Source organism: Heterocephalus glaber, unplaced genomic scaffold (genome assembly GCF_053883595.1).
Source record: "Heterocephalus glaber isolate CG9 unplaced genomic scaffold, H.glaber_assembly_v1.0 deba00001451, whole genome shotgun sequence".
Lineage (NCBI taxonomy): Eukaryota > Metazoa > Chordata > Mammalia > Rodentia > Bathyergidae > Heterocephalus > Heterocephalus glaber.
Window position 1 is genome coordinate 1746999 of NW_028258301.1, and position 21893 is coordinate 1768891.

At 37.4% G+C, this 21893-nt stretch overlaps 1 protein-coding gene across 8 annotated transcripts in view; it reads left to right on the forward strand.

Moving 5' to 3' along the window:
• Positions 1-21893, forward strand: part of Eps15 (epidermal growth factor receptor pathway substrate 15) — a 156326-nt gene that overhangs the window by 126585 nt on the left and 7848 nt on the right. For 6 of the 8 annotated variants that reach the window (XM_087214734.1, XM_021247931.2, XM_087214733.1 and 3 more), the window contains 2 exons: positions 20274-20350; positions 21633-21795. The exons of 1 other annotated variant lie outside the window; for it this stretch is intronic. In XM_087214734.1, the coding sequence (XP_087070860.1) occupies positions 20274-20350; positions 21633-21795 (240 nt within the window). Of the gene's footprint in view, positions 1-6970; positions 7299-20273; positions 20351-21632; positions 21796-21893 lie in introns of those variants that run through there. One more of the 8 variants, XM_021247937.2, reaches the window with a different exon arrangement.

Genomic DNA, 21893 nt, shown 5'->3' on the forward strand with positions numbered 1-21893 from the left:
GAGATACCTCAAAGTACTAGGACTGGAAGTCCCATTTGACCCCGCTATTCCACTGCTGGGGATCTTCCCCAAAGAATTAAAAGAATGACACCACAGTGATAATGTGTGCCCATGTTCATAGCAGTGCAGTTTGTAATAGCTAAATCTTGGAAACAGCCCAAATGCCCATCAACTGGAGACTGGATAAAGAAAATGTGGTTTTTTAATAAAATGGAGTACTACTCAGCCATAAAAAATGAGAAATTAGAGACATTTATAGCTAAGTGGATGCACATTGAGGGAATACTCTTAAGTGAAATAAATAGGACACACGTGTAAATACCGAATAGTTTCTCTGGTGTGAGAAACTGAAAGTGTAAATAAGGACTAAATGTATAATAGGTAATGTGAAATAGGAAGAAAAGGGGCAAAGGGGAAGGAAGTGGGAGGGGTAGGGGAAAGGATAGAAGGGAATGGGATTAATATGAGAAAATGGAAAAATAGGAACAAAATCTTTGTAAATAGAGAGGACTGGAGGGGTGGAAGGGAGGGCTGGGCAATGGTGAAAAATAAGAACCAAGAGAGACTGTAAAGGTGCAAATTTCCAATGATGAATGTCATTATGTTGTATACCTAAAATGTACCAATGATTAGAATGAATAATCGATAATGTAAAATAGGAAGAAAAGGTCTAAAGGGGTAGGGGTAGTGGGAGAGGCAGGGGAAAGGAAAGAAGGGAAAGGAAAAAATGATGAGAAATGGAAAAAATGGAAATAAAGTCTTTATAAATAGGGAAGAGTGGAGGGCATGAAGGGAGGGCTAGGAATGGGGAAAAAATAAGAACCAAGATGCATCATGTAAAGGTACAATTCCCAGTGAGAAATGTAATTGTGTTGTATACCTACAATGTACCAATAAAAGAATTTAATACAAAAAAAAAAGAATTACAAGCATAGAAAGATTAGTAGAAATTCCCTAATTGATAAGATTTAGCACAGTGTATTACTTGTTTTCAGTTTGGAAATTAAGTCCCAACATGAGTAGCAAGAGTGAGGAATGCAAAAACAGACATGGGGCTGGGGATTTACCTCAGTGGTTCCAGTGCCTGCCGCGCAAGCGCAAAGTCCCGAGTTTGATCCCCGGTACCAAAAAAAAAAGCAGACATGTAGAAAACAAGATTTAATGTAATTCTGGGTTTTGATTTAAACAGGTGAGAATTCCAAAATACTTGTAGTAACTATGGTTAAATTGCCTTTTTAAAAATGTTTTTCATATCCTCATTATTAAACTGATGAATTACTATATTGCTAGAGATAATGACTAGAAAAGATGACCTAAGAGAAAAAAAGGTTAATACATTTATAATTAACTTTCAATTGCCCACACTAAGAAAGTGCTAAGTGCCACAAGAATTAATTAAAACTGCAAGATTTAGGAAGGAGAGATCCATTATTGCTAAGTTGTTAAGTGACTTCAAAGCCAAACACAACTTTTGTAGTGCACCTTGAAAGAATGGGCTAGGATTGTACCAAGCAGTTTGGAAAGAGAGATTATGTGACACTAACAGAGCAACCTGAACAAGGAGTAGAGGCAAGAAATAGCGTGTTCAAGGATAAATAGACATTTTGATTAAGAGCTAGTTTATAGATGCAGAAATAGTTACATTAGGTTAAGGCTGAGGTGGTAGTTTTCAGTTTTAGTGTACAAGGTTGCTAATTGCTGATGTCTTTGTTGGTCTTCCCTTTAAATTCCACTTCCCAGTTCACTTCCTGTAAAATGATAGAATAAATGATTGAAGTCCAGGAGGGTCCTGGGAGATTTGCTATTGTGAATGAGCATATGCAGAGTTCCAACACTCAAGCATCTTCCTATACTTAGTCTCATCCTCAAAATAACTACATGAGATACTAATTGACATGTTCACAATGGGGCCATAATTCGTATGTCTTGCTGCTAGGCAGCTTGGTTTGTGCATGACTGTCCCATGCACGACAGTACCACTTGGTACAAGCTGCCGATGGGACAGTCGTGTGTACCACCAGTGGTTCAAGCTGGTGGGTAGATGTTAATATTGTTTATTGTAAAGATAAAGGAAATCAAGGTATGGAAAGAAAATGCTTTTCACGGAGTTAAAGAAGTAGTAGTAGGTGGACCCGCACTCCAATGAAGTCTGTGGTTTTCCACCTGCCTTCCTGGTCATTCTTAGTCTCCTTTGCTGTGTTTTCCTCTTTTCCCAATATCTTAATGTTGTGTTATCATAGGTCTTAGTCCCTGACCTTTCTTCTCCATTTGTTCTCCCTTGGGAAACTTACTTGGTTTCGTGACTTCAGTATGCTGATTTATGCCACTAGCTACATCTCTTTCCTAAGCCCCAAACTTATATATCCAACCACTGGTTTGCATTTCTACTTCAATATCTGATAGATGTGTCTAATACCAGATACCTAATCTTCCTTCACAAACCTGTTTTTCTTGGAACCTTCTTCATCTTTGTTCATGGCATCTTTTTTGTGTGCTTATGTGTATAGTACTAAGGATTAAACCCAGACTTTTTTCTATTTGTTTGATTTTGTTTTTGAGACAGAGTCTTGCCAAATCGCTAAATTACCTAGGCTGCACTGGAACTTGGAACTTTCTGCCTCAGCCAGAGTTCTGGGATTACAGCTGTGGACCGCTGTGTTTAGCCACCTTCATCTTTAATATTTTCCAGATTTAAAACCTTTAGAATCATCCTTGGGGTTTTTGTTTGTTTGGGGTTTTTTGATGGGGGGGGTTGTTGTTTTGTGTGTGGGGGGGGTTGTTTTGTATGTGTGGGGGGGGGGGTAGTACCGGGGATTGAACCCAGGGCCTTGTGCATGCTGGGCAAGCACTTTATTACTGAGCTGTACCCCAGTACCATCCCTGCTTCTTTTACTGGCTCTCCCTTCGCATTATATTTAATAAAAGCTTTACAGTGGCCTATTAATATAATAATGTTGAATCATTAAGCCCTTTGCTCACTGTGCCTCAGCCACATGGGTCTTCTTGCTCTTCATCAAACTATCCACACAGTGATCTCTGTTACCTCTAACAAATCTTGGCTCAGATGTTATCTTCTCAATGAAGCTTATTCCAGCCACCTACTAACATTTACGAGAGCCACTACCCAGCCTAGCACTCCCTCATTACCATTCTTTATTGCTTATGCTTCTCTTTTGTCTTGTTTTGGGTGGCATTGGGAATTAAACCCAAGGGTGCTCTATCACTGAGCCACATCTCTTACTGCTTTTATTTTATTTTGAGGCAGAGTCTTGCCACGTTTCCCCAACTGGCCTTGAACGAATAATCCTCAGCCTCCCTATAGCTCTAATTGTAGGCATGCACCACCACTCCAAGCTTCTATTGTGTCTTCTTTCATTATAACATATTACTTTCCAGGAGACTGTATAAATTCCTCTTTTTAATCTGATGTCTCCTACTACTAGAATTTAAGCTCCAGGAGGAACTAGGACCTTTGTTTTCACTGATACCTTTCAAAAACTTGCCTCTACACATAATATTGAATAACTGATTGAGTCAGCAGGTCTCTTCAAGAGACCATTTAAGGGGCCCAGGATTTAGCTCAGTGGTTTCACCGCCTGCTGCACAAGCGCAAGGACCCTAGTTCGATCTCCAGAACCAAAAAAAAACAAAAACAAAAACAAAACAGCATTTAATAGCAGCCAGTGAATAAGAATCTTTGGGGAGTGGTGGTAAATTTATTTTTTTGTTGTTACTTGTTATTTTATTTTTGATTTTGTTATTTGTTACTTATTTGGTTGTTGTTTATTTTTAATTTTGATATAGTGAATTTTTATCTATTTTTTTATTGCCTGTACTATTTTTTGTTTCTTTTATTTTCCCAAATATGTTGCTGTCATTTTTTAATACATTGTTGTAATGAAAAGATATATTTTGTAAGCGTCGTGCTAACCATGAAACAAAAATATATAATAGACAAGCCAAAAATAATAAGCAAGAGATTAAACCACATTACTAGAATAAATCACTTAACCACAATGGAAGACTATAAGATAGTAAAAAGGAAAGGAAAGAACTAGCTGGGCATGGTGGCATATGCCTGTAGTGCCAGCACTCTGGCATGTGGAGGCAGGAAGATCACAAGTTCAGGCTCCTCCTGGGCAGCTTAGCAAGATCCTGTCTCAAAATAAAACATTACAAAGGGCTATGGGTGTAGTTCAGTGTCAAAGCCCTGGGTTCAATCCCCAGTACTTGGAGGCGGGGAAGATTGGGAGGAGAAACTACAGTAAAATTAAAAAATAGAAAACAAGTTGCAAAGTAGCTATAGTAAAGGCAGGAATGGTGGTGCACACTCATAATCCCAGCCATCTCAGGATGAGGCAAGAGGATTGCAAACTTGAGCCTAGCCTGGCTAACTTAATGAGACCCTATCTCAAAATAAAATTTAAAAAGGGCTGATTCCACGCATGGTGGTGCGTACCTGTAATCCCAGCACTCAAGAGGCTGAGCAAGGAGGATCTCTACGAGTTCAAAGCCAGCCTGGGCTAGATAGTGAATTCAAGACCACCCTAAACTACATAGCAAGGCCCTGTCTCCAAAAAACCAAATAAATAATAAAAAGGCCAAGAATGTAGCTCAGTGAAAAGGCCCTGGGCACAGTCTCCAGTACCACAAACAAACAAGAAGGACAGAATAACTGAATAATTTTTTTTTTTTAATCCAACTGCATGTTACTTTCAGGAAACTCACTTCACCTCTAAGGACATGCATAGACTTTCAGGTAAAGGGTTGGAATAATATGTTCCATGCAAATGTAATCCAGAAGAAAGCAGGAATAATCGTACTTGTTTATATCAGATAAAATACTTTAAATTGGAAGCAGTAAAATCGTATAAAAAGATCATTGTATTATAATATGTCAATTCTGCAAGAGGAAATAATAATTTTAAAGGATTAGAATTGCCCAGGATTAGAGCACCCACGTAAATAAAGCAAATAATATATTTAAAGAGACACATAGACTCCAGTACAATATTACTTGGACACTTCAGCACCACACCTTCATCAGTGGACAGAAAATCAAAGAAACAGAGTGAAATTGCATCTTACACCAGTTGGTCTGACAGTGTAAAATTCCTCTGTTTCTTAATTGAGCTCTTGTGTATTATTCTGTTCACTCCTGAAAGTGAGATACTTATGTCTTCATTACTGTACAGCCATCTGCTTCTCTCCTTAATTCTGTCAACTTCTGCTTTGTATACTTAGGAGCTCTGGTGTGTGATGTATATAAATTTTTAAACGTTATGTCATCTTATCAAATCAACCCTTTTAACATTATATAATGTCCTTCTTGTTTCTTATAATAGTTGTGAGCTTAAAAGTCTATTTAGTCTAATCCTAGTATAGTCCCTCTGCTCTCTTAGTTACCATCAGCATGAACTGTCTTTTTCCATATGTTCCATTTCAGTTTATGTGGGACTTTATATTTGATCTCTTCTACACAACATGTAGTGGTATCCTTTTTGTTTTTATCCATTCTGCCAGTGTATGTCTTTTTATTGCAAAGTTTTACGTATGAAGTACTGATTGAGAAGGATTTGTTATTTCCATTTTACCATTGTTTTCCATATGTTCTATAGATCTTTGTCTTTCAGTTCTTTCCTTACTGTACTCCCTTATGTTTAGTTGATTGTTTTATGGTAACACATTTGATTCCATCTCATTTCCTTTCATTTTTCTCTACGCTTTCCTTGAGATAATGTAGAACATCCAAAAGTTATAGTCTATTTGTAAACTGATAAAACTTATTTTTTGCACATAAAAAATCTACTCCTTTACAGCTCCACTTCTCACTTTGTTATTTAATGTTATAAATCATATCCTTATATTGTGTACACATCGACATACCATTAACTCATGCTTTTGTCTTTCAAAATCTATAGAAGAATGAAAAACTGAGTTATTAGCCCAATTTACATTAATATACGTTTCGTATTTGTTTATATATTTACTTTTACTGGAGAACTTTATATTTTCTTTTTTTGTTTGTTTGTTTTGTTTTGTAGTTCTGGGAATCCAGCCTAGGGCCTTGGCACTTAGCTACATCCCCCCTTATTTTGAGACAGTCTTACTAAGTTGCCCTGGCTAGGGTTGAACTTACAATCCTCCTGCCTTAGCCTCCCAGGAGAACTTCCTATTTTCAGAGGTACATCTTGCATCCTTTCATTTCAGCGTGAAAGACTAGATCATTTCTAATAGGGTAGATCTGGTGGTAATGAACTCATTTAGTTTTTGTTCATCTAGAAATAACTTAATTTCTCCATTGTTTGGGAAAAATAATTTGCACATAAGTCTCAATGAAAATACACAAATTGCAGTGGGATGGTGCCACAAGATTTTTTCTCATCCTCAAACTTTCCTAGCTCTTTAGAGTTAGAAGGAACCTTAAACATTGTATGAGCCAGCTTCAATATCATCTTCCATAAACTAGCTCCTAGGGAAGTCTTCAGAAAGTTGACAGGTTCTAGTTTCATGGTTCTAAATTATCCTTAAGTTTTTAAAAATTGCAGTGTAATTAAATTTGTGCACTTTTCTTTCCTTTGGCCATGCTGGGAATCAAAGGCCCTCATAAATACTAAGCAAGAACCGTCCTACTGAGCTGCACTCCCAAAATATATTATTTATTTTTTATTTTTATTTTTTGGTACTGAGGATCAAACTCAGGTCCTTATGCTTGCGAGGCAGGCAGTGGAACCACTGAGCTAGATCCCTGGCTCCCAAAATATATTATTGCAACAAGTTGGAGTACACCAATTCTTTAGAGTACTGTAAGCTGCTCTGAGAGTACAAGGTTCTTGTTGAGAAATGTGTACTTTATATTTACTACCTTGGATGAATTAGGTTTTCCAGGCTCGTTTTGTTCATTTTCTCTTTATTTCTTCTTTTTCTCTCCACCCCCCTTCTCCACTCCCCTGGCCCCCTGCTGTGCTAGGGTAAAGAGGTTTCTCAAATGGAAGGATCAAAATCAAGTACAAAGATAAGTTGAACCCCTGACTTTAAATGTTTGTCTTAATCCAAATTGTTTCAATGTTCTTATTGTCAGTATGGCAAACATTTGAAATGTGAACATTAAATGAATTTAAAGTTAATATGAAAATGCCACATTTTTTAAAATTAATTTTATTGGTACGTTTTAGGTATACAATATAATGACATTCATCATTGGAAATTTGCACCTTTACATATTAATTCCATCCCCTTCTTTCCTTTCCCCTACCCCTCCAACTTCCCCTTCCCCTTTGCCCCTTTTCTTCTTATTTCACATTATCTGTTAGTCCCTTTTCATCCTTATTTGCACTTTGAATTTATCACACTAGAGAAACTATTTGGTATTTACACATGTGTTCTAATTATTTCACTTAAGAGTATCGCCTCGATGTGCATCCATTTAGCTATAAATGTCTCTAATTTCTCTCTCTCTTTTTTTTTTTTGGTACCAGGGATCGAACTTGGGTCCTTGTGCTTGCGCAGCAGGCGGCGAAACTAATTTCTCATTTTTTATGTCTGAGTAGTACTCCATTTTATTTTTTAAAAAAACATTTTCTTTATCCAGTCTCCAGTTGATGGGCAATTGGGCTGCTTCCAAGTTTTAGCTATTACAAACTGTGCTGCTATAAACATGGGTGCACATATATCACCTTTAATTCTTTGGGGAAGATACCCAGCAGTGGAACAGCTGGGTCAAATGGGACTTCCAGTCCTAGTACTTTGAGGTATCTCCATACTGATTTCTTCAGTGGTTGCACCAGTCTACACTCCCACCAGCAGTGGAGAAGGGTTCCTCTTTCCCCACAGCCCTGCCAGCTTTCGTTATTGCTTGATTTCATGATAACAGCCATTCTTTCTGGGGTGAGGTGGAAGCTCAGTGTTGTTTTCATTTGCATCTCTTAGAATGACCAGTGATGTGGAACATTTTTTCATGTTTATTTGCTCTTTCTACTTCTTTGTGTGAGAAATGTCTGTTCATTTCAGATGCCCATTTTTGGATTGGATCTTTAAATTTGGGAGGTCTGATTTTTTTAAAGTTCTTTATATATGCTAGATAGTAGACCTTTGAGGAATAGCAGGTGAAAATTTTTTTGCACATTGTGGGTTGTCTCTTCATACTGTTGGTGGTTTCTCTTGGTGTGCAGAAGCTTTTTAATAAGAAGAGATCCCACTTGTTGATTGTTTGTTCTAGTTCATGGGCAATTGAGGTTTTATTCATAAAATATTTTCCTATACCAGTGTCTTCAAGAGTTCTACTTAGTCTCTGTTCCCGCCGGTTCAGCGTTTCTGTTTTAATATTTAGATCTTTAATCCATTTTGATTTTAGTTGAGTGCATGGGATATAGGTCTAGTTTTAATCTTTGGCAAGTTGAAACCCAATTTTTCCAGCACCATTTATTAAAGAGGCTGTCTTTCCTCCAGTGAGGGTGTTTGGCTCCTTTGTGGAAGATGAAGTGGCTGAGTGTGTCAGGCGTTGTTTCTGCATCTTCTAATCTGTTCCACTGGTCCTCAGGTCTGTTTTTTTGCCAGTATCATGCTGTTTTTATCACAGTAGCTTTGTAGTATAGTTTCAAGTTGGGGATTGTGATATCCCCTGCCATGTCTCTGTTGCCTAGAATTGCTTTTGCTATTCTAGGTCTCTTCTTGCTCCAAATGAATTTTTGAATTGTTTTCTCAAGGTCCATGACGTATGCTGCTGGGATTTCAATTAGGATTGGATTGAATTTATATAGCAGTTTTGGAAGTATGGCCATTTTCACTATGTTGATTCTTCCTACCCAGGAGCAAGGGATGTGTATCCATTTTCTGATATCATCTTCAATCTCTCTTTTCAGAGTGCTGTAATTTTCAGAGAAGAGGTCTTTGATTCATTTTGTTAGGTTGATTCTAGGTATTTCAGTTTTTTGCATGCTATTGTGAAAGGAATCATTGGCCCTATTTCTCTCTCATGAGTCTGTTGTTCGTGTAGAGGAAAGCTGTTCATTTTTGTGTGTTGACCTTGTATCCAGCTACTTTACTGAATTTGGTTATTAAGTCTAGAAGACTTTTGGTGGAGTTCTTGGGGTCTTCTATATAGAGTATCATGTCATCTGCAAATAATGACAGTTTGACTTCATTTCCTATCTTTATTCTTTTTATTTCTTTCTCTTGTCTAATTGCCATGGCTAATGTTTCCAAAACTATATTGAACAGGAGTGGTGATACTAGACATCCTTGTCTTGTTCCTGATTTTAGTGTGAAGGATTTCAGTTTTTGACCATTTAGTATGATATTGACTATTGGTTTTTCATAGATAGCTTTTATCAGATTGAGGTAGAGACCATGTATTTCAATTTTTTGTAGGGTTTTTATCATAAATGCATGTTGGATTTTGTCAAATGCTTTTTCGGCATCTATTGAGATGATCATATGGTTTTTGTCCTTGGCTCTTATTTTTTTTTTTTGTACTGGGGATCGAAGTCGGGTCCTTGCGCTTGCGAAGCAGGTGCCTGAACCACTGAGCTAAATCCCCGGCCCACTTGGCTGAATTGATATAGTGTATTACATTGATTGATTTGCATGTGTTGAACCATCCCTGCATCCCTGGGATGAATCCCACTTGGTCAGGGTGTATGATCTTCTTGATGATCTTCTGCATTCTATTTGCCAGTCTCTTACTAAAGATTTTTGCATCTACGCTCATTAGTGAGATTGGCCTATACTTTTCTTTTTCGGTTGGGTCTTTCTCTGCTTTAGGGATCAAGATGATGCTTGCTTCCAGGAATGAATTCAGAAGTATTGCTTCCCTTTCAATTTCATTGAAGAAAGTAGTGGTAGCAGTTCCTCTCTAAATGTCTTGTAGAATTCAGCAGTGAAGCCATCAGGACCTGGGCTTTTCTTAGTTGATAAGTTTTTAATTACATTTTCAATTTCATTGGTTGATACTAGGTTGCTTAGAATTTTTAGGTCTTCTTCATTCAACTTTGATAATTCATACCTATGTAAGGATCTGTCCATTTCTTCTGTGTTTTCCACCTTATTGGTGTATAGGTTCTCAAAGTAGGTATTAATGATCCTCTGGATTTCTGCTGGGACTGTTGTAATTTCACCCTTTTCATTCCTAATTGCATGGATTTGGGCCTTTCCTTTTTCTAGTAAGGTTGGCTAAGGGTTTGTCAATTTTGTTTATCCTTTCGAAGAACCAACTCTTTGCTTCATTGATTTTTTGTATCATTCTCTTAGCCTCCATTGTATTGGTTTCTGCCCTGATCTTTATAATTTCCTCCCTTGTATGAGCTTTGGGTTTGTCCTGTTCTTGTTTTTCTAGAAGCTTGAGGTTCAGGATCAGGTTCTTTAACTGGGCTCACTCTGTTTTCCTAATATGAGTATTCATTGCTATGAATTTCCCTCATAAAACTGCTTTCATTATGTCCCCTAGATTCCGATATGTTGTATTGGCATTGTCATTTCATTGTAGGAACTGATTTCTTCTGTAATTTCCTCTGTGACCCATTGGTTATTCAGAAGTGTGTTGTTCAATTTCCATGTGTATGAAAGTCTTCCGGTTTCTTTTTTTTTAATGTATAACTTTATTATTCACTAAACACACACATATACAAAAATTAAAATTATTCAAAGAAAAGCAATGCAAGGGAAAAAACTATAATAATATTCAAATATAATAGAACTCAACCAAAGCAAAACTGAAAAGTGCTTAAACGTTTTTCCATATAATTTAAAAAAACGTCTCAAGCATTAACAAGACATCAAAGGATGTGATTTGTTTTAGAAAGATTTTCAAAACTAATATTGAACAAATAGTGGTCTGAAAAAAAATCTAATTAGCTAGTAAACTCCACATAGACCAAATTTTTTTTTAATTTAAATTTCAATAGGAAGAAAAGGGGACGGGGAAGAGGGAGGGGTAGGGGAAAGGAAAGAAGGGAATGGAATTAATATGAGAAAATGGAAAAAGGGAAACAAAGTCATTGTAAATAGGGAGGGATGGAGGGATTGAAGAGAGGGCAGGGGAAGGGTGAAAAATAAGAACCAAGAGAGATTATGTAAAGGTTCAAATTTCCAATGATGCATGTCATTATATTGTATACCTAAAATGTACCAGTGATTAGAATGGATAATTGATAATGCGAAATAGGAAGAAAAGGTCCAAAGGGGTAGGGGTAGTGGGAGGGGTAGGGGAAAGGAAAGAAAAGAAAGAAAAAATTATGAGAAATGGGAAAAATGGAAATAAAGTCTTTGTAAATAGGGAAGGGTGGGCTAGGAATGGGGAAAAAATAAGAACCAAGATGCATCATGTAGAGGTACAAGTTCCCAAAGAGAAATGTAAATGTGTTGTATACCTAAAATGTACCAATAAAAGAATTTTTAAGAATTTAAATTTCAATACAGTCATGTGACACGTGATGGAAATATAATCTGAGAAATATGTTATTAGGCAATTTCATCCACGTGTATCGCAAAGTACCACACAGAGTGCCAACTTCTAAGTGCAAACTGAGAAGGTATACATCAATCATCTGTGATGGCCCCTTGATATTATCCAAATACGCAGTGAAACACGAGATACATGAGGCTACCACTGGCATAGCAGCACACTGTTTTACAGTAAACTCTTTTATATAAGTAGGATTATGCTCTAAAGGATGAAAAGCACAGCATGTTATGATAAGTACCTAAAGCAGTAACAGTCATTAATCACACTACCAAGTACTGTGTACTGTACATAGTTGTATGTGCTTCTTCTGGAAACACACCCTTCTCTCCTGTGATCTCAGTGACTCTTCCTTCCCAACCCACTGATGAGCTCCAGCCTAGTCTCTATCTACATCTCTTCCTATAGTTTTAAACACAATCTATATATGGATTCTTTCCAGATTCCAGCCTGTAACTCTGATCTCTTCCCTTCCCTTCCAGTCACCCCTACCCTTTTGAACCTTTTCTTCCTATTTCAAATTATCAGTTGTTCGTTTTAATCATTTTAATCCTTAATTACACTTTCAGTTTCTCACACTAGAGAAACTATTTGGTATTTACACATATGTGTCCTATTTATTTCACTTAAGAGGATGGCCTCAATATGCATCCATTTAGCTATAAATGTCTCTAGTTTGTCATTCTTTATGGCTGAGTAGTACTCCATTTTATAAAAAAACCACATCTTTATCCATTTTCCAGTTGATGGGCACTTGGGCTGTTTCCAAACTTCAGCAATTACAAACTGTGCCCCTATAAACATGAGTGCACATATATCGCTGTGGTATGATTCTTTTCATTCTTTTGGGAAGATACCCAGCAGGGGAATAGCTGGATCAAATGGGACCTCTAAGCCCAGTTCTTTGAGGTATCTTCATACTGATTTCCACAGTGTCTGCACTCCCACCAACAATGAAGAAGGATTCCTTTCTCCCCACAGCCCCGCCAGCATTTGTTATTGGGTGATTTCTTGATAGCAGCCATTCTTTCTGGGGTGAGGTGGAATCTCAGTGTTGTTTTCATCTGCATCTCTCGAATAACCAGTGATGCTGAACATTTTTTCATATATTTGATGCTTTTACTTCTTTGTCTGAGAAATGTCTGTTTATTTCAGATGCCCATTTTTGAATTGGGTCTTTGAATTTGGGGGGGTCTGTTTTTTTTTAGTTCTTTATATATTCTAGGTAGTAGTCTTTTGTCTAAGGTACAGATGCTTCTTGTGGTTTCTTTTGCTATTGATCTCCAATTTCATTGCACTGTGGTCTGATAATATACAGGGGATAACTTCAATTCCTTTGCACTTGCTTAAACATGTTCTTTGAGTGAGTATGTGGTCTATTTTGGAGAACAACATGTGCATCTATAAAGAATGTATTCTGATTTTGTGGGGTGGAACATTCTGTAAACATCTGTTAAGTTCATTTGTTCATGAGTTTGATTGACTTCTAGTATTTCATTGCTTATTTTTTGTCTAGTTGATCTATTTGTGACACTGGGGTATTGAGGTCCCCCACTACTATTGTATTAGTGCTTATTTGATTTTTATGTCCATTAGTATTTGTTTTATATAGTTGCACGCACTAGTGTTTGGTGCATATATATTTATGATTGTCATCTCTTCCTCTTGGATTGTTCCCTTTACAAGGATGTAGTGTTCTTCTTTGTCTCTCTTAATCAGTGTTGGTTTGAAATCCACTTGATCTGCAAAGAGGATAGCTACTTCTACTTTTTGGGGGGTTCCTGTTGCATAGAGTATTGTTTTCCACCCTTTAACTTTCAGTCTATGAGTTTCTTTTTGAATTGTGTTTCTTGTATTCAGCGTATTGTTGAATCTTGCATCTTGACCCATTCTGCCTGTCTGTTTCTTTTGATTGGTGAATTGAGACCATTAACATTATAACTGCTATGTATTGACATCATTGTCATGACTTTTTTTGTTGTTGGATTCTCCCCCTTTGCGTTTAATTTCTTGTTGTGCCCAATGGATTCATTCTGTTGGGCTTCCTGGGGTTGTGATCCTTGTTGTCTTTTCCTAGGATATTGTTTAAAATTTTTTGGAGTGCTGGTTTGCTATTCATGAAGTTCCTATGGTACTCTTTGTCATGAAAGTAAGTATCTTATTTCTCCATCAATTTTGAAAGGTAGTTTTGCAGGGTACATCAGTCTGGGTTGGAGGCTGTTTTCCTTTAGGGCTTGCAATATGTCACTCCAAGCTCTTCTTGCCTTGAGGGTTTGTGTTGAGAAGTCTGCTGTGATTCTGATGGGCTTTCCTTTGTATGTGATTTGTTTCTTTTCTCTAACTGCTTGTAGAACTTTATTCTTCTGTTGGGTTTCTGGAATCTTAACAATTATATGCCTATGTGTAGATTTTTTTTGATCAAGGCTCATTGGAGTCCTGTATGCCTCACTTATCTGTATGTCAAGTTCTTTTCCCTTGCTCGGGAAGTTTTCTGCCATCACTTCTGTGAAGAGTTTTTTTATGTCATCTGCACTCTCTCCTCTTTCTTCATTGACTCCAATCAGTCTTATGTTATTCTTCTATGCATCGTCTAGCAGCTGCTGGATTGATTTCTCATGGTCCCTTATAATTTTAAAGCAACTTTTCTTTTTCTGGTCACTAATTGCAATCCTATCTTCTACATCTGAAATTCTATCCTCACATTGGCTCTTTCTGCTGCATAGACTTTCAATGGAGTTTTTATTCTCCTGGAAATCTGTTTGTATCTGTTTTATGGATTCCATTTGTTTCCCATGTTGGTATTCCATCATGTTCCTCAGCTCCTCTATTTTTTTTATCTGTGTCCTCTAGATTTATTAATCATGTCCTGCACTGTGGGCACAATCTCTGCTGTTATTTGAGAAATTATTTCTGATTTCGTTTTTTCCAGATCCTCTTTTGTTGCTAGTTCAGGGAGTCCAGGTGTTTGAGTATCAGAGTGTTCCATCTCGTTTCCCTTTGAGGTTGCTGTAGGTGATGTGGAAGTCTTGTTTACATGTCTTCTCATTTTGACGGGGGCGGGGAATGCTGCTGCTGGCGGCTCACCTCCTCTGTGCTGGGGGCGGGGTGCTGGGTGGGGGGGTGGTACAGCGGCCCTGAAAGCCTACCTCCACAGTGCTGGGGACGGAGGTCAAAAATGCCACATTTTATATACTGAGGTTTCATATAAGGTTTCAGAATCATTATCTAGTCTGACTTCCTGATATTATGGAATGGAAACTGAGCTCCAGAGTCACATATCACTTTGTTTCTGAATTTATGTCCATTAATATTTTCACAGTTTTAACCCCTGTCTACCTTTCTAATGTGTAAATAGCAAAATTATAAAATTGTCAGAACCTAAAATTTGAGGAGGGACAAGAATGCTAGGATCATAGGGGAAAACATGAAATGGAAAATGTTCAGTAAGGAAATGAAAGTGTCGGAGCCTTTGCCTGGCATGCACAAGGCCCTGAGTTCAATCCCCAGCACTGGAAAAAAAAAGAAGAAGAAAATATATTAGTAACAAACTTTAAAATGATTAATGAGCACACTCTTTAGAGGTGGGGAGATAACTCCAGAGTCCAACTTTATGGGTTCTTATTTGAACAGTAACAAAAATAATTAGGAAAGGAAGTCATTTGCAGTCCATGGACGGTGACTTTGGAGATCATTAAGTACAGCAGGTGTTTAGTCCCCTTTATACTGTACTCTGAAAATTACCGAGGACCCTCAAAGAGCTTTTTTGTTTATATAGGTAATATCTATCAGTATTTATCATTAGAAATTAAGAGAATATTAAAATACTTAATTTATTTAAAAACAACAGTAGACTGACGTGGTGGTATGTGCCTGTAAAACTGGCTACTCCAAAGGATAAGATAGGAGGATGGAGAGTATGAGGCCAGCTTTGGCAATACAGTGAGGCTCCATCATTCATAAATTAATAAATCAGTAAATCTATTATATGTTAATGCAAATAAGAAAAATAACCAAAAATAATAGCATTATTTCTACATAGTTTTTTTTTTGTTGGGCTTTTTGTTGTTGTTGTTGTTGTTGTTGTTGTTGGTACCAGGGATTGAACCTCAGGACTTTGTGTTTTCCAGGCAGGCACGGTGCCACTGAGCTAAATCCCTGGCCCTCTGCAAAGTTCTTTAAATATCTGGTTTACTAAAAGACAGCTGGATCCTCTTATCTACTTAATGCATTCGATCTGCTGCCCTGTTTTCTTTTGGTTGAAGTGTGTGAATTGAAGAAGAGCTGGTATATACTTAGAAAAAGGGAAGCTATTTTAAAAACCTTTTCAGAGAGTTTTTGGTATTCTTTCTACTGTACCAAAATTCAACAAGTTTTAGTGTCTTCAAAGTTACTCTTCAAAGTTACTATATGGAATATAAAGGCAAGTGTGGTGGTAAATACCTGTATCCCATCTAAATTGGTAGGCTGAACTAGGAGGATTACAAGTTTAAAGCTAGCCAGTGCAATTTAGCAAGACCTTGTCTCAAAATACAAAATAAAAAGGGGATGGGTATGTAGTTCAGTGATCCCTGGGTCCAGTGCTCAGTACTACTAGAAAAAAGGGACATGAAGCTATAGCCATGAACAGCCTTTTACACTCTTACATTAAAATCCATTGATCTACTTTGCATGTTAAATGAATCACCTCCCCATTGTGACTGTTAAGAATGACTTAATGGGATTAAGAAATACCTAGCAGAGTAGTAAAGCATACTTCTCCTTCTATCTGGGTAGGTCATGGAGGCATAACTTTGTGTACTGTGTATGGTCCCTGGCCACTGTTTCTCTCCCACACTGTTGCCCTGTTGTGTTTGCCAGCTACTACGAACTAAGCAGCTTTGCTCCACCACATCCTTTTGCCATGATGTTTCTGCCCTGGAGTCAGCTGAGCATGGACTGAATCCCATGAAAGGATGAGCCACATTAAACCTTCCCTTTAAGTTGTTGGTGTCTGATATTATATCTTAGCAACAGAAAAACTGACTGATAAACCCATATATGATTTTGTAGCAACAATTATTTTAGAAAGTATTGGTTCATTGAATTATATATATCTTCTGAATGTTGATGCATTTTATTATACAATATTAGAAGATCATATTTGTCATTTTCACCATCCATCTCATCAGAGTCCTTAAATGTGGATATTATGTTAAGCTTGCATGATAAAGTTTCCAAAATTCTGATTTACTCTACAAAGTTTGAATTTTATCTGCAGCAAACACTATCAGTTGTTTTCCTTAAGGTTGCAGATTCATTTTCTCTTGTAGAAAATGTCTACCAAATACTCAAGCTGAATAAACACATTTTGTGTATTGAAGTAAAAAATAGGTGTTTTTGGCCAAAAAAATAAAGCACTGATACACAGCAATAAGTGCCTTATGTGTATTTTCCATTTTGCTCACTCAGAAGTTTTTTAAATGAATACTTAAGGGTTAATACAATTAATAGGTTTTATTGATTCATCAAGGGCAAACATTCTTAAGTGCAACCAGCTGTTTTTCCCTTGGTGAATTTGTGTCAGTGAAAAATACAATTGTTACCAAGAAGCATGATGTGGTGCTTTTACCACCATTGGTTTTATAACTTTGGTACAGGTATCAACAGTGAGAAAGGTAAATAACATTTTAATATTATGGAAAAGGCGTTGGCCTTACAGAAAAGGTCTTGGGATCTCCAAGGTCCATAGGTCACACTTTGAGATGACTCAACATATTCTACAAGATTTTCCTAAAAGCCAGATATGGTGGTACATGGGTATAATCCCAGTACTCAGGAGCCTGAGGCAGTAGGAACACCACAAGTTTATGGCCCTTCTGGGATATGTAGTGCATTGAAGGCAACCCTGAACTACATAGTGAGACCCTGTCTCAAAAAAAAAAATCCTGTTTTCCTATATTGTGTTGGTCTCTTCCCTTAGAATAGCTTGCCCTCAAAAGATATTCTCTTATATTCAAACAGTTGTTCGCTTATATTCAAACCAGGAGCCAGACAATAATCTCAGTGTACTAGAAAAGATGCTGAAGAATGAGGGCTCTTTTTTTTAGTTTTTAATTTAGCTTGGTGCTTCTGCCTTTTTCACATACTTCCTGTGAGGGCAGGGTCCAGTTCTGTGCCTTTACCTACAGGCTGTTTCCTAATGACTCTTAGACACAGTCCTCTAGTCCTTAGTGCTTTCCTGAGCTCCAGGACTACCTATAGAGGCAGGCTAAAAAAGAAAAAGCATAGCATGATCTTAAACGTGTAAGAAAAAAAAAACCCAGAAAAAAAGGTGTTAAGTATACTAAAGTACTGGCAAGGGTTATTTATTATAATAAGATTATGGATGATTTTTTTTTATTATGCTTTGTATATTTTTCCAGAGTGCTTATTATCTCTTATTCTTTAGGAGGAAAGTGTACTAATGAGAACATGTTTGTATTGAAAGCCTGGGTCTGCTGGCTTAGCCTGCATGTGCACAAGAGGGAAAAGGCTACCTTCTGGCTTCCTCTCTTAAGTATTTCTGGGACTCCTCACAGCAGTGGTCTCACATGGTCTGAACACATTCATCTGCAGTTTCTGGACAGGCCTCTGCTTCACATCAGATGTGATCAGTATCCAAGAAAGTTCTTGCCAAAGTCTTAATTGTCCAATTTGGGAAAATGTGTTTTGTCATTCTTCTAGGATACATCTTCTCAAGTTTGGACCAGTGCTAATAGGTAGTTTATGAGGAAAGTATAGAAAGCACTCCAATGAAGTATATACTCCTATCAAAATATAATTTTTCTTATTAATTTCTTTCTCAATATATACTTTACAGTATTTCAGTCAAATCTGACTGACTGTATTTATCACTTTCCCATAGCTGGGGCAAAATACCTGACATCCACAACTTAAGGAGAAAAGGTTTATTTTGGCTCAGTCCTTGGTCAGGTAGCTCCAAGGCAGAACAAGCATGGTGGAAGGGAATGGCAGAAGAAAGTTGTTCAACCCATGGCTGCCAAGAAGCAGAGAGAAGGGAAAAAGGGAGAATCCAGGAACAAGAATACACCCTTCCAGGTCACACTCCCCAGTGACCCACCGCTTCTGACCATGCCACCTCCTAATACCACACTCAACTCTGATCTTATCAGTGGGTTAATCCATTGGAAAGTATAGCACCCCCATGATCCAGTTACTTTCCCAAAACCCTACCTCTGAACACGTGAGACTTTGGAGGACATTTTAAATCTAAACCGTAACATTGACCCAGCTCAGCTCTGTTGCCACCCGTATTGTGACTTCTTACAAAGGGTGTGGGGTAGAAGAAAGCATGAAGCAGATTTTTAGTTCTTCCAGTGAAATGAGCCCAAGGCTCTCTTGCCATCTTATACAAATCAAGAAAGTGTGTTTAGCTTGTTCACCTGTACCACAGCAGAAAGAAGGGAAAGCCTAAAACAACACTCGTGATAAGACTGGGACCAGGCTATGTGGGATACAGTAAGTGCATATTAATAAAAAGGCATCTTTTGTAGCTAAAGTTGTAGGATTTCTTCTATATCTGAATTTCTCAACATCGTCAAGATCAAATTTGCTCATGTATATCACCCTGTCATTTGCTGGTATTAAAGGTGTGTCCCACCATGCCTGGCACACTTCTGTTCTAAAAGTGATTTGATATAAGGATGTAGACTTTAGGAAGAACAAGAATTTTTTATACCTCTTTGTCTTGCCTTCTCTTTTATAGATCTCTTTCCCTTCCTTCCTTTTACATCTCCTTCCTGTATTTCTTTCTGCCTTCTTATATCAGGCAGCACTTCCTGCAAACATTCTTTGATGTTATTGGTAGCTGTTACCCCTGAGAAAGTGAAGCTTATCTGAGAGGAGGTCAGTTCATTCCCGCTGAAAGTATCATCCTCCTTGGAAAGTGCACTGTGATGGAAAGGTGACTTCACATGCCTGTGAAGCATTGATTAAGCTATGCTTTTTCAGTTACTGTTCCTTCTGCATGCTAGCCTGCTTTCTCCCTCACCTCCATTTATTTGGCAAACTTCATTTTATATTCCAAAGATCTCCTTCAAAAGCTCAAGTGTAGTGGTTGCTTTACTACTTTTCCTAGCTCTTCCCACTACAGGTTTTTCATGCCTCTCTAATATCCCATATAATGTTTATTGTTTGTTTATGTGTCTCTCAGAGACTGAGCTTTTTCAAGGATAGGAACAGCATATTCTTATTTTGGTAAATGTCTGTTGACTGCTTATTCTTCATTGAATAGGTTTTATTCCCTGTTTTCAAGGACTTCACTAATGCAGCTGATTATCAATCACAGATAATCATGGTACAAATTAGAATGCAATTATTGCCACAGAGAATGAAGAAGTGACTTCTTGCTGTGGGAATTAGTGACATCTAGGTTATTCCAGGCCTTGTGGATGAGGTAGCATTTGAAATGGGCCTTGAAGGGTGAGTGTGAAATGTGGAATTAATGGTATATAGCTTTTTTATGTCTTCATTAGCAGTAATTTAAGTTCATAGGGGCTGTATTATTTGACAAGTATTCAACAGCATTAAACATTTTACTTAGAAGTGAAGTAGTTGGCCTGTTTTTTTATCTTGAATCATTCATCCGTTGATTATGTAAAGGAATACATCTGGGATTATCAGTATGCACTCTGTCTTTATGGACATCAGTCATAAATTCAGGAATTAATATTTGGGATGAGATTTTTTTTAATGTATCTGAATGTAACCAATCAAAAGAGGACATGAAATTAAATTCCATATGTCCTATTTCATTGATTTTCTTTACTCATTTTAGCAACAGACCCCTTTGCTTCTGTTTTTGGAAATGAATCATTTGGAGATGGATTTGCTGACTTCAGCATGTTGTCACAGGTAACCTGTATTGATTAATGGGAAGGGAAAATCTGTTTCCATCAAAGGAACCCTCTCACAGATATTGCAATAAGTCATAGCAAATGTTGACTTCAGATAGAAATGAAAGATACGCTGTAGAATAGACATTTGTATACATAAACAGACTGGTGATGGTATGGGGAAGTATAATTTTCTACTGACAGGTTTGCTCAGTGACGTCACTTTGTGTAAACATGTTTCTTCCAATTGAACTGTATTTTCCCTCTCTACTGTCTGAGTCAATAGCTCTAACACTCATTCCATCCACTGTTGGCTACTCAATTTTGTGCTCTGAGGTGGTAGGGTCAGTAGCAAGGTAATGAATATACAAAGCCCAGTACTAACTGTCCTTTCCCTGTTTTCTAGCGTAGCTGTAGTATCAACTCAGGACAAGAGAGAATGGTCCAGGTGTATGTCAAATTGTCTGTATCATTACCCTCCAAAAACTGTTCGGCAGTGTCTAGAGACATTTTTGTCTTTCACAACTAGGTGGAAGGTGCTGCTTACATCTATTGGATAGAGGCCAGGAATGCTATTAAAAACCCTGCAGTGTACTGCCTGGACCCTCGCAACACAGTGTTACGTCCAGCTCCAGATGTCAGCAGTGCCAGTGTTGAGACACAACAGTGGCCTAAATAGATCTATAATCATAAAGTCTGATTCATTGTAGAAGTGAATCTTTTGTTACACCACTTATTTGAAAGGCGGGACCTTCAAACGTACATTAGGACTTACTATTCCATGGAATCAGTTTGCTTTTAAAAACTAGCTTTCAGTTTGTCTTTATAGTTTGTCTAGGTGCCATTTTCTCTGCATTAGTATTAAATCTTTCCATATTTAAGTGCATTGCAAAGTATGGAGTCTGCAATTTTTTTTCTTTCATTATCATTTAATTCAAATATTAATTTCAAGAAAAGCATATAGTTTCTTTAAAATGGACCTCGGGTTTTTAGTGAATAGTGCCTGAAGTTTGACAGGCCTTCAATCTAGAGTTGGCTTGTTTTGGTGTCATTTGTTGCTCTGTATAAATGGTGATGTTTAGAATATAGAACAATTTTTAAAAATTATTTGTCTTCATATGCAAGGTTAAAATGTCATTGCTTTCAAAATTAAAAATAAAGCTACATTATACTTAATTCTTCCAAATGGTACATGATAATGCAATACTTTGCTTTATAATACTGTACATATATACACATACACACATGCCCATATACATATGTATATACCCTGTGTATGAACATTATTTTTTTAAACAAAGGTCAACAATGAAGATCCTTTTAGTTCAACTACATCGAGCTCTGTCAGCAGTGTGGTCATTGCAAAAAATGCATTTGAGGAAACATCGGTCAAGAATGAAGATGTACCCCCAGCACTGCCACCAAAAACTGGAACTCCAACAAGACCCTGCCCACCACCACCTGGTAGGAGAGTTAGTGCCTTCCCTCAATCAACTCAGTGACCTTTCTCTTTGTGACAAGTATCATGTAGGCCTCACTTATTTACTCAAGTATTGTAGAAA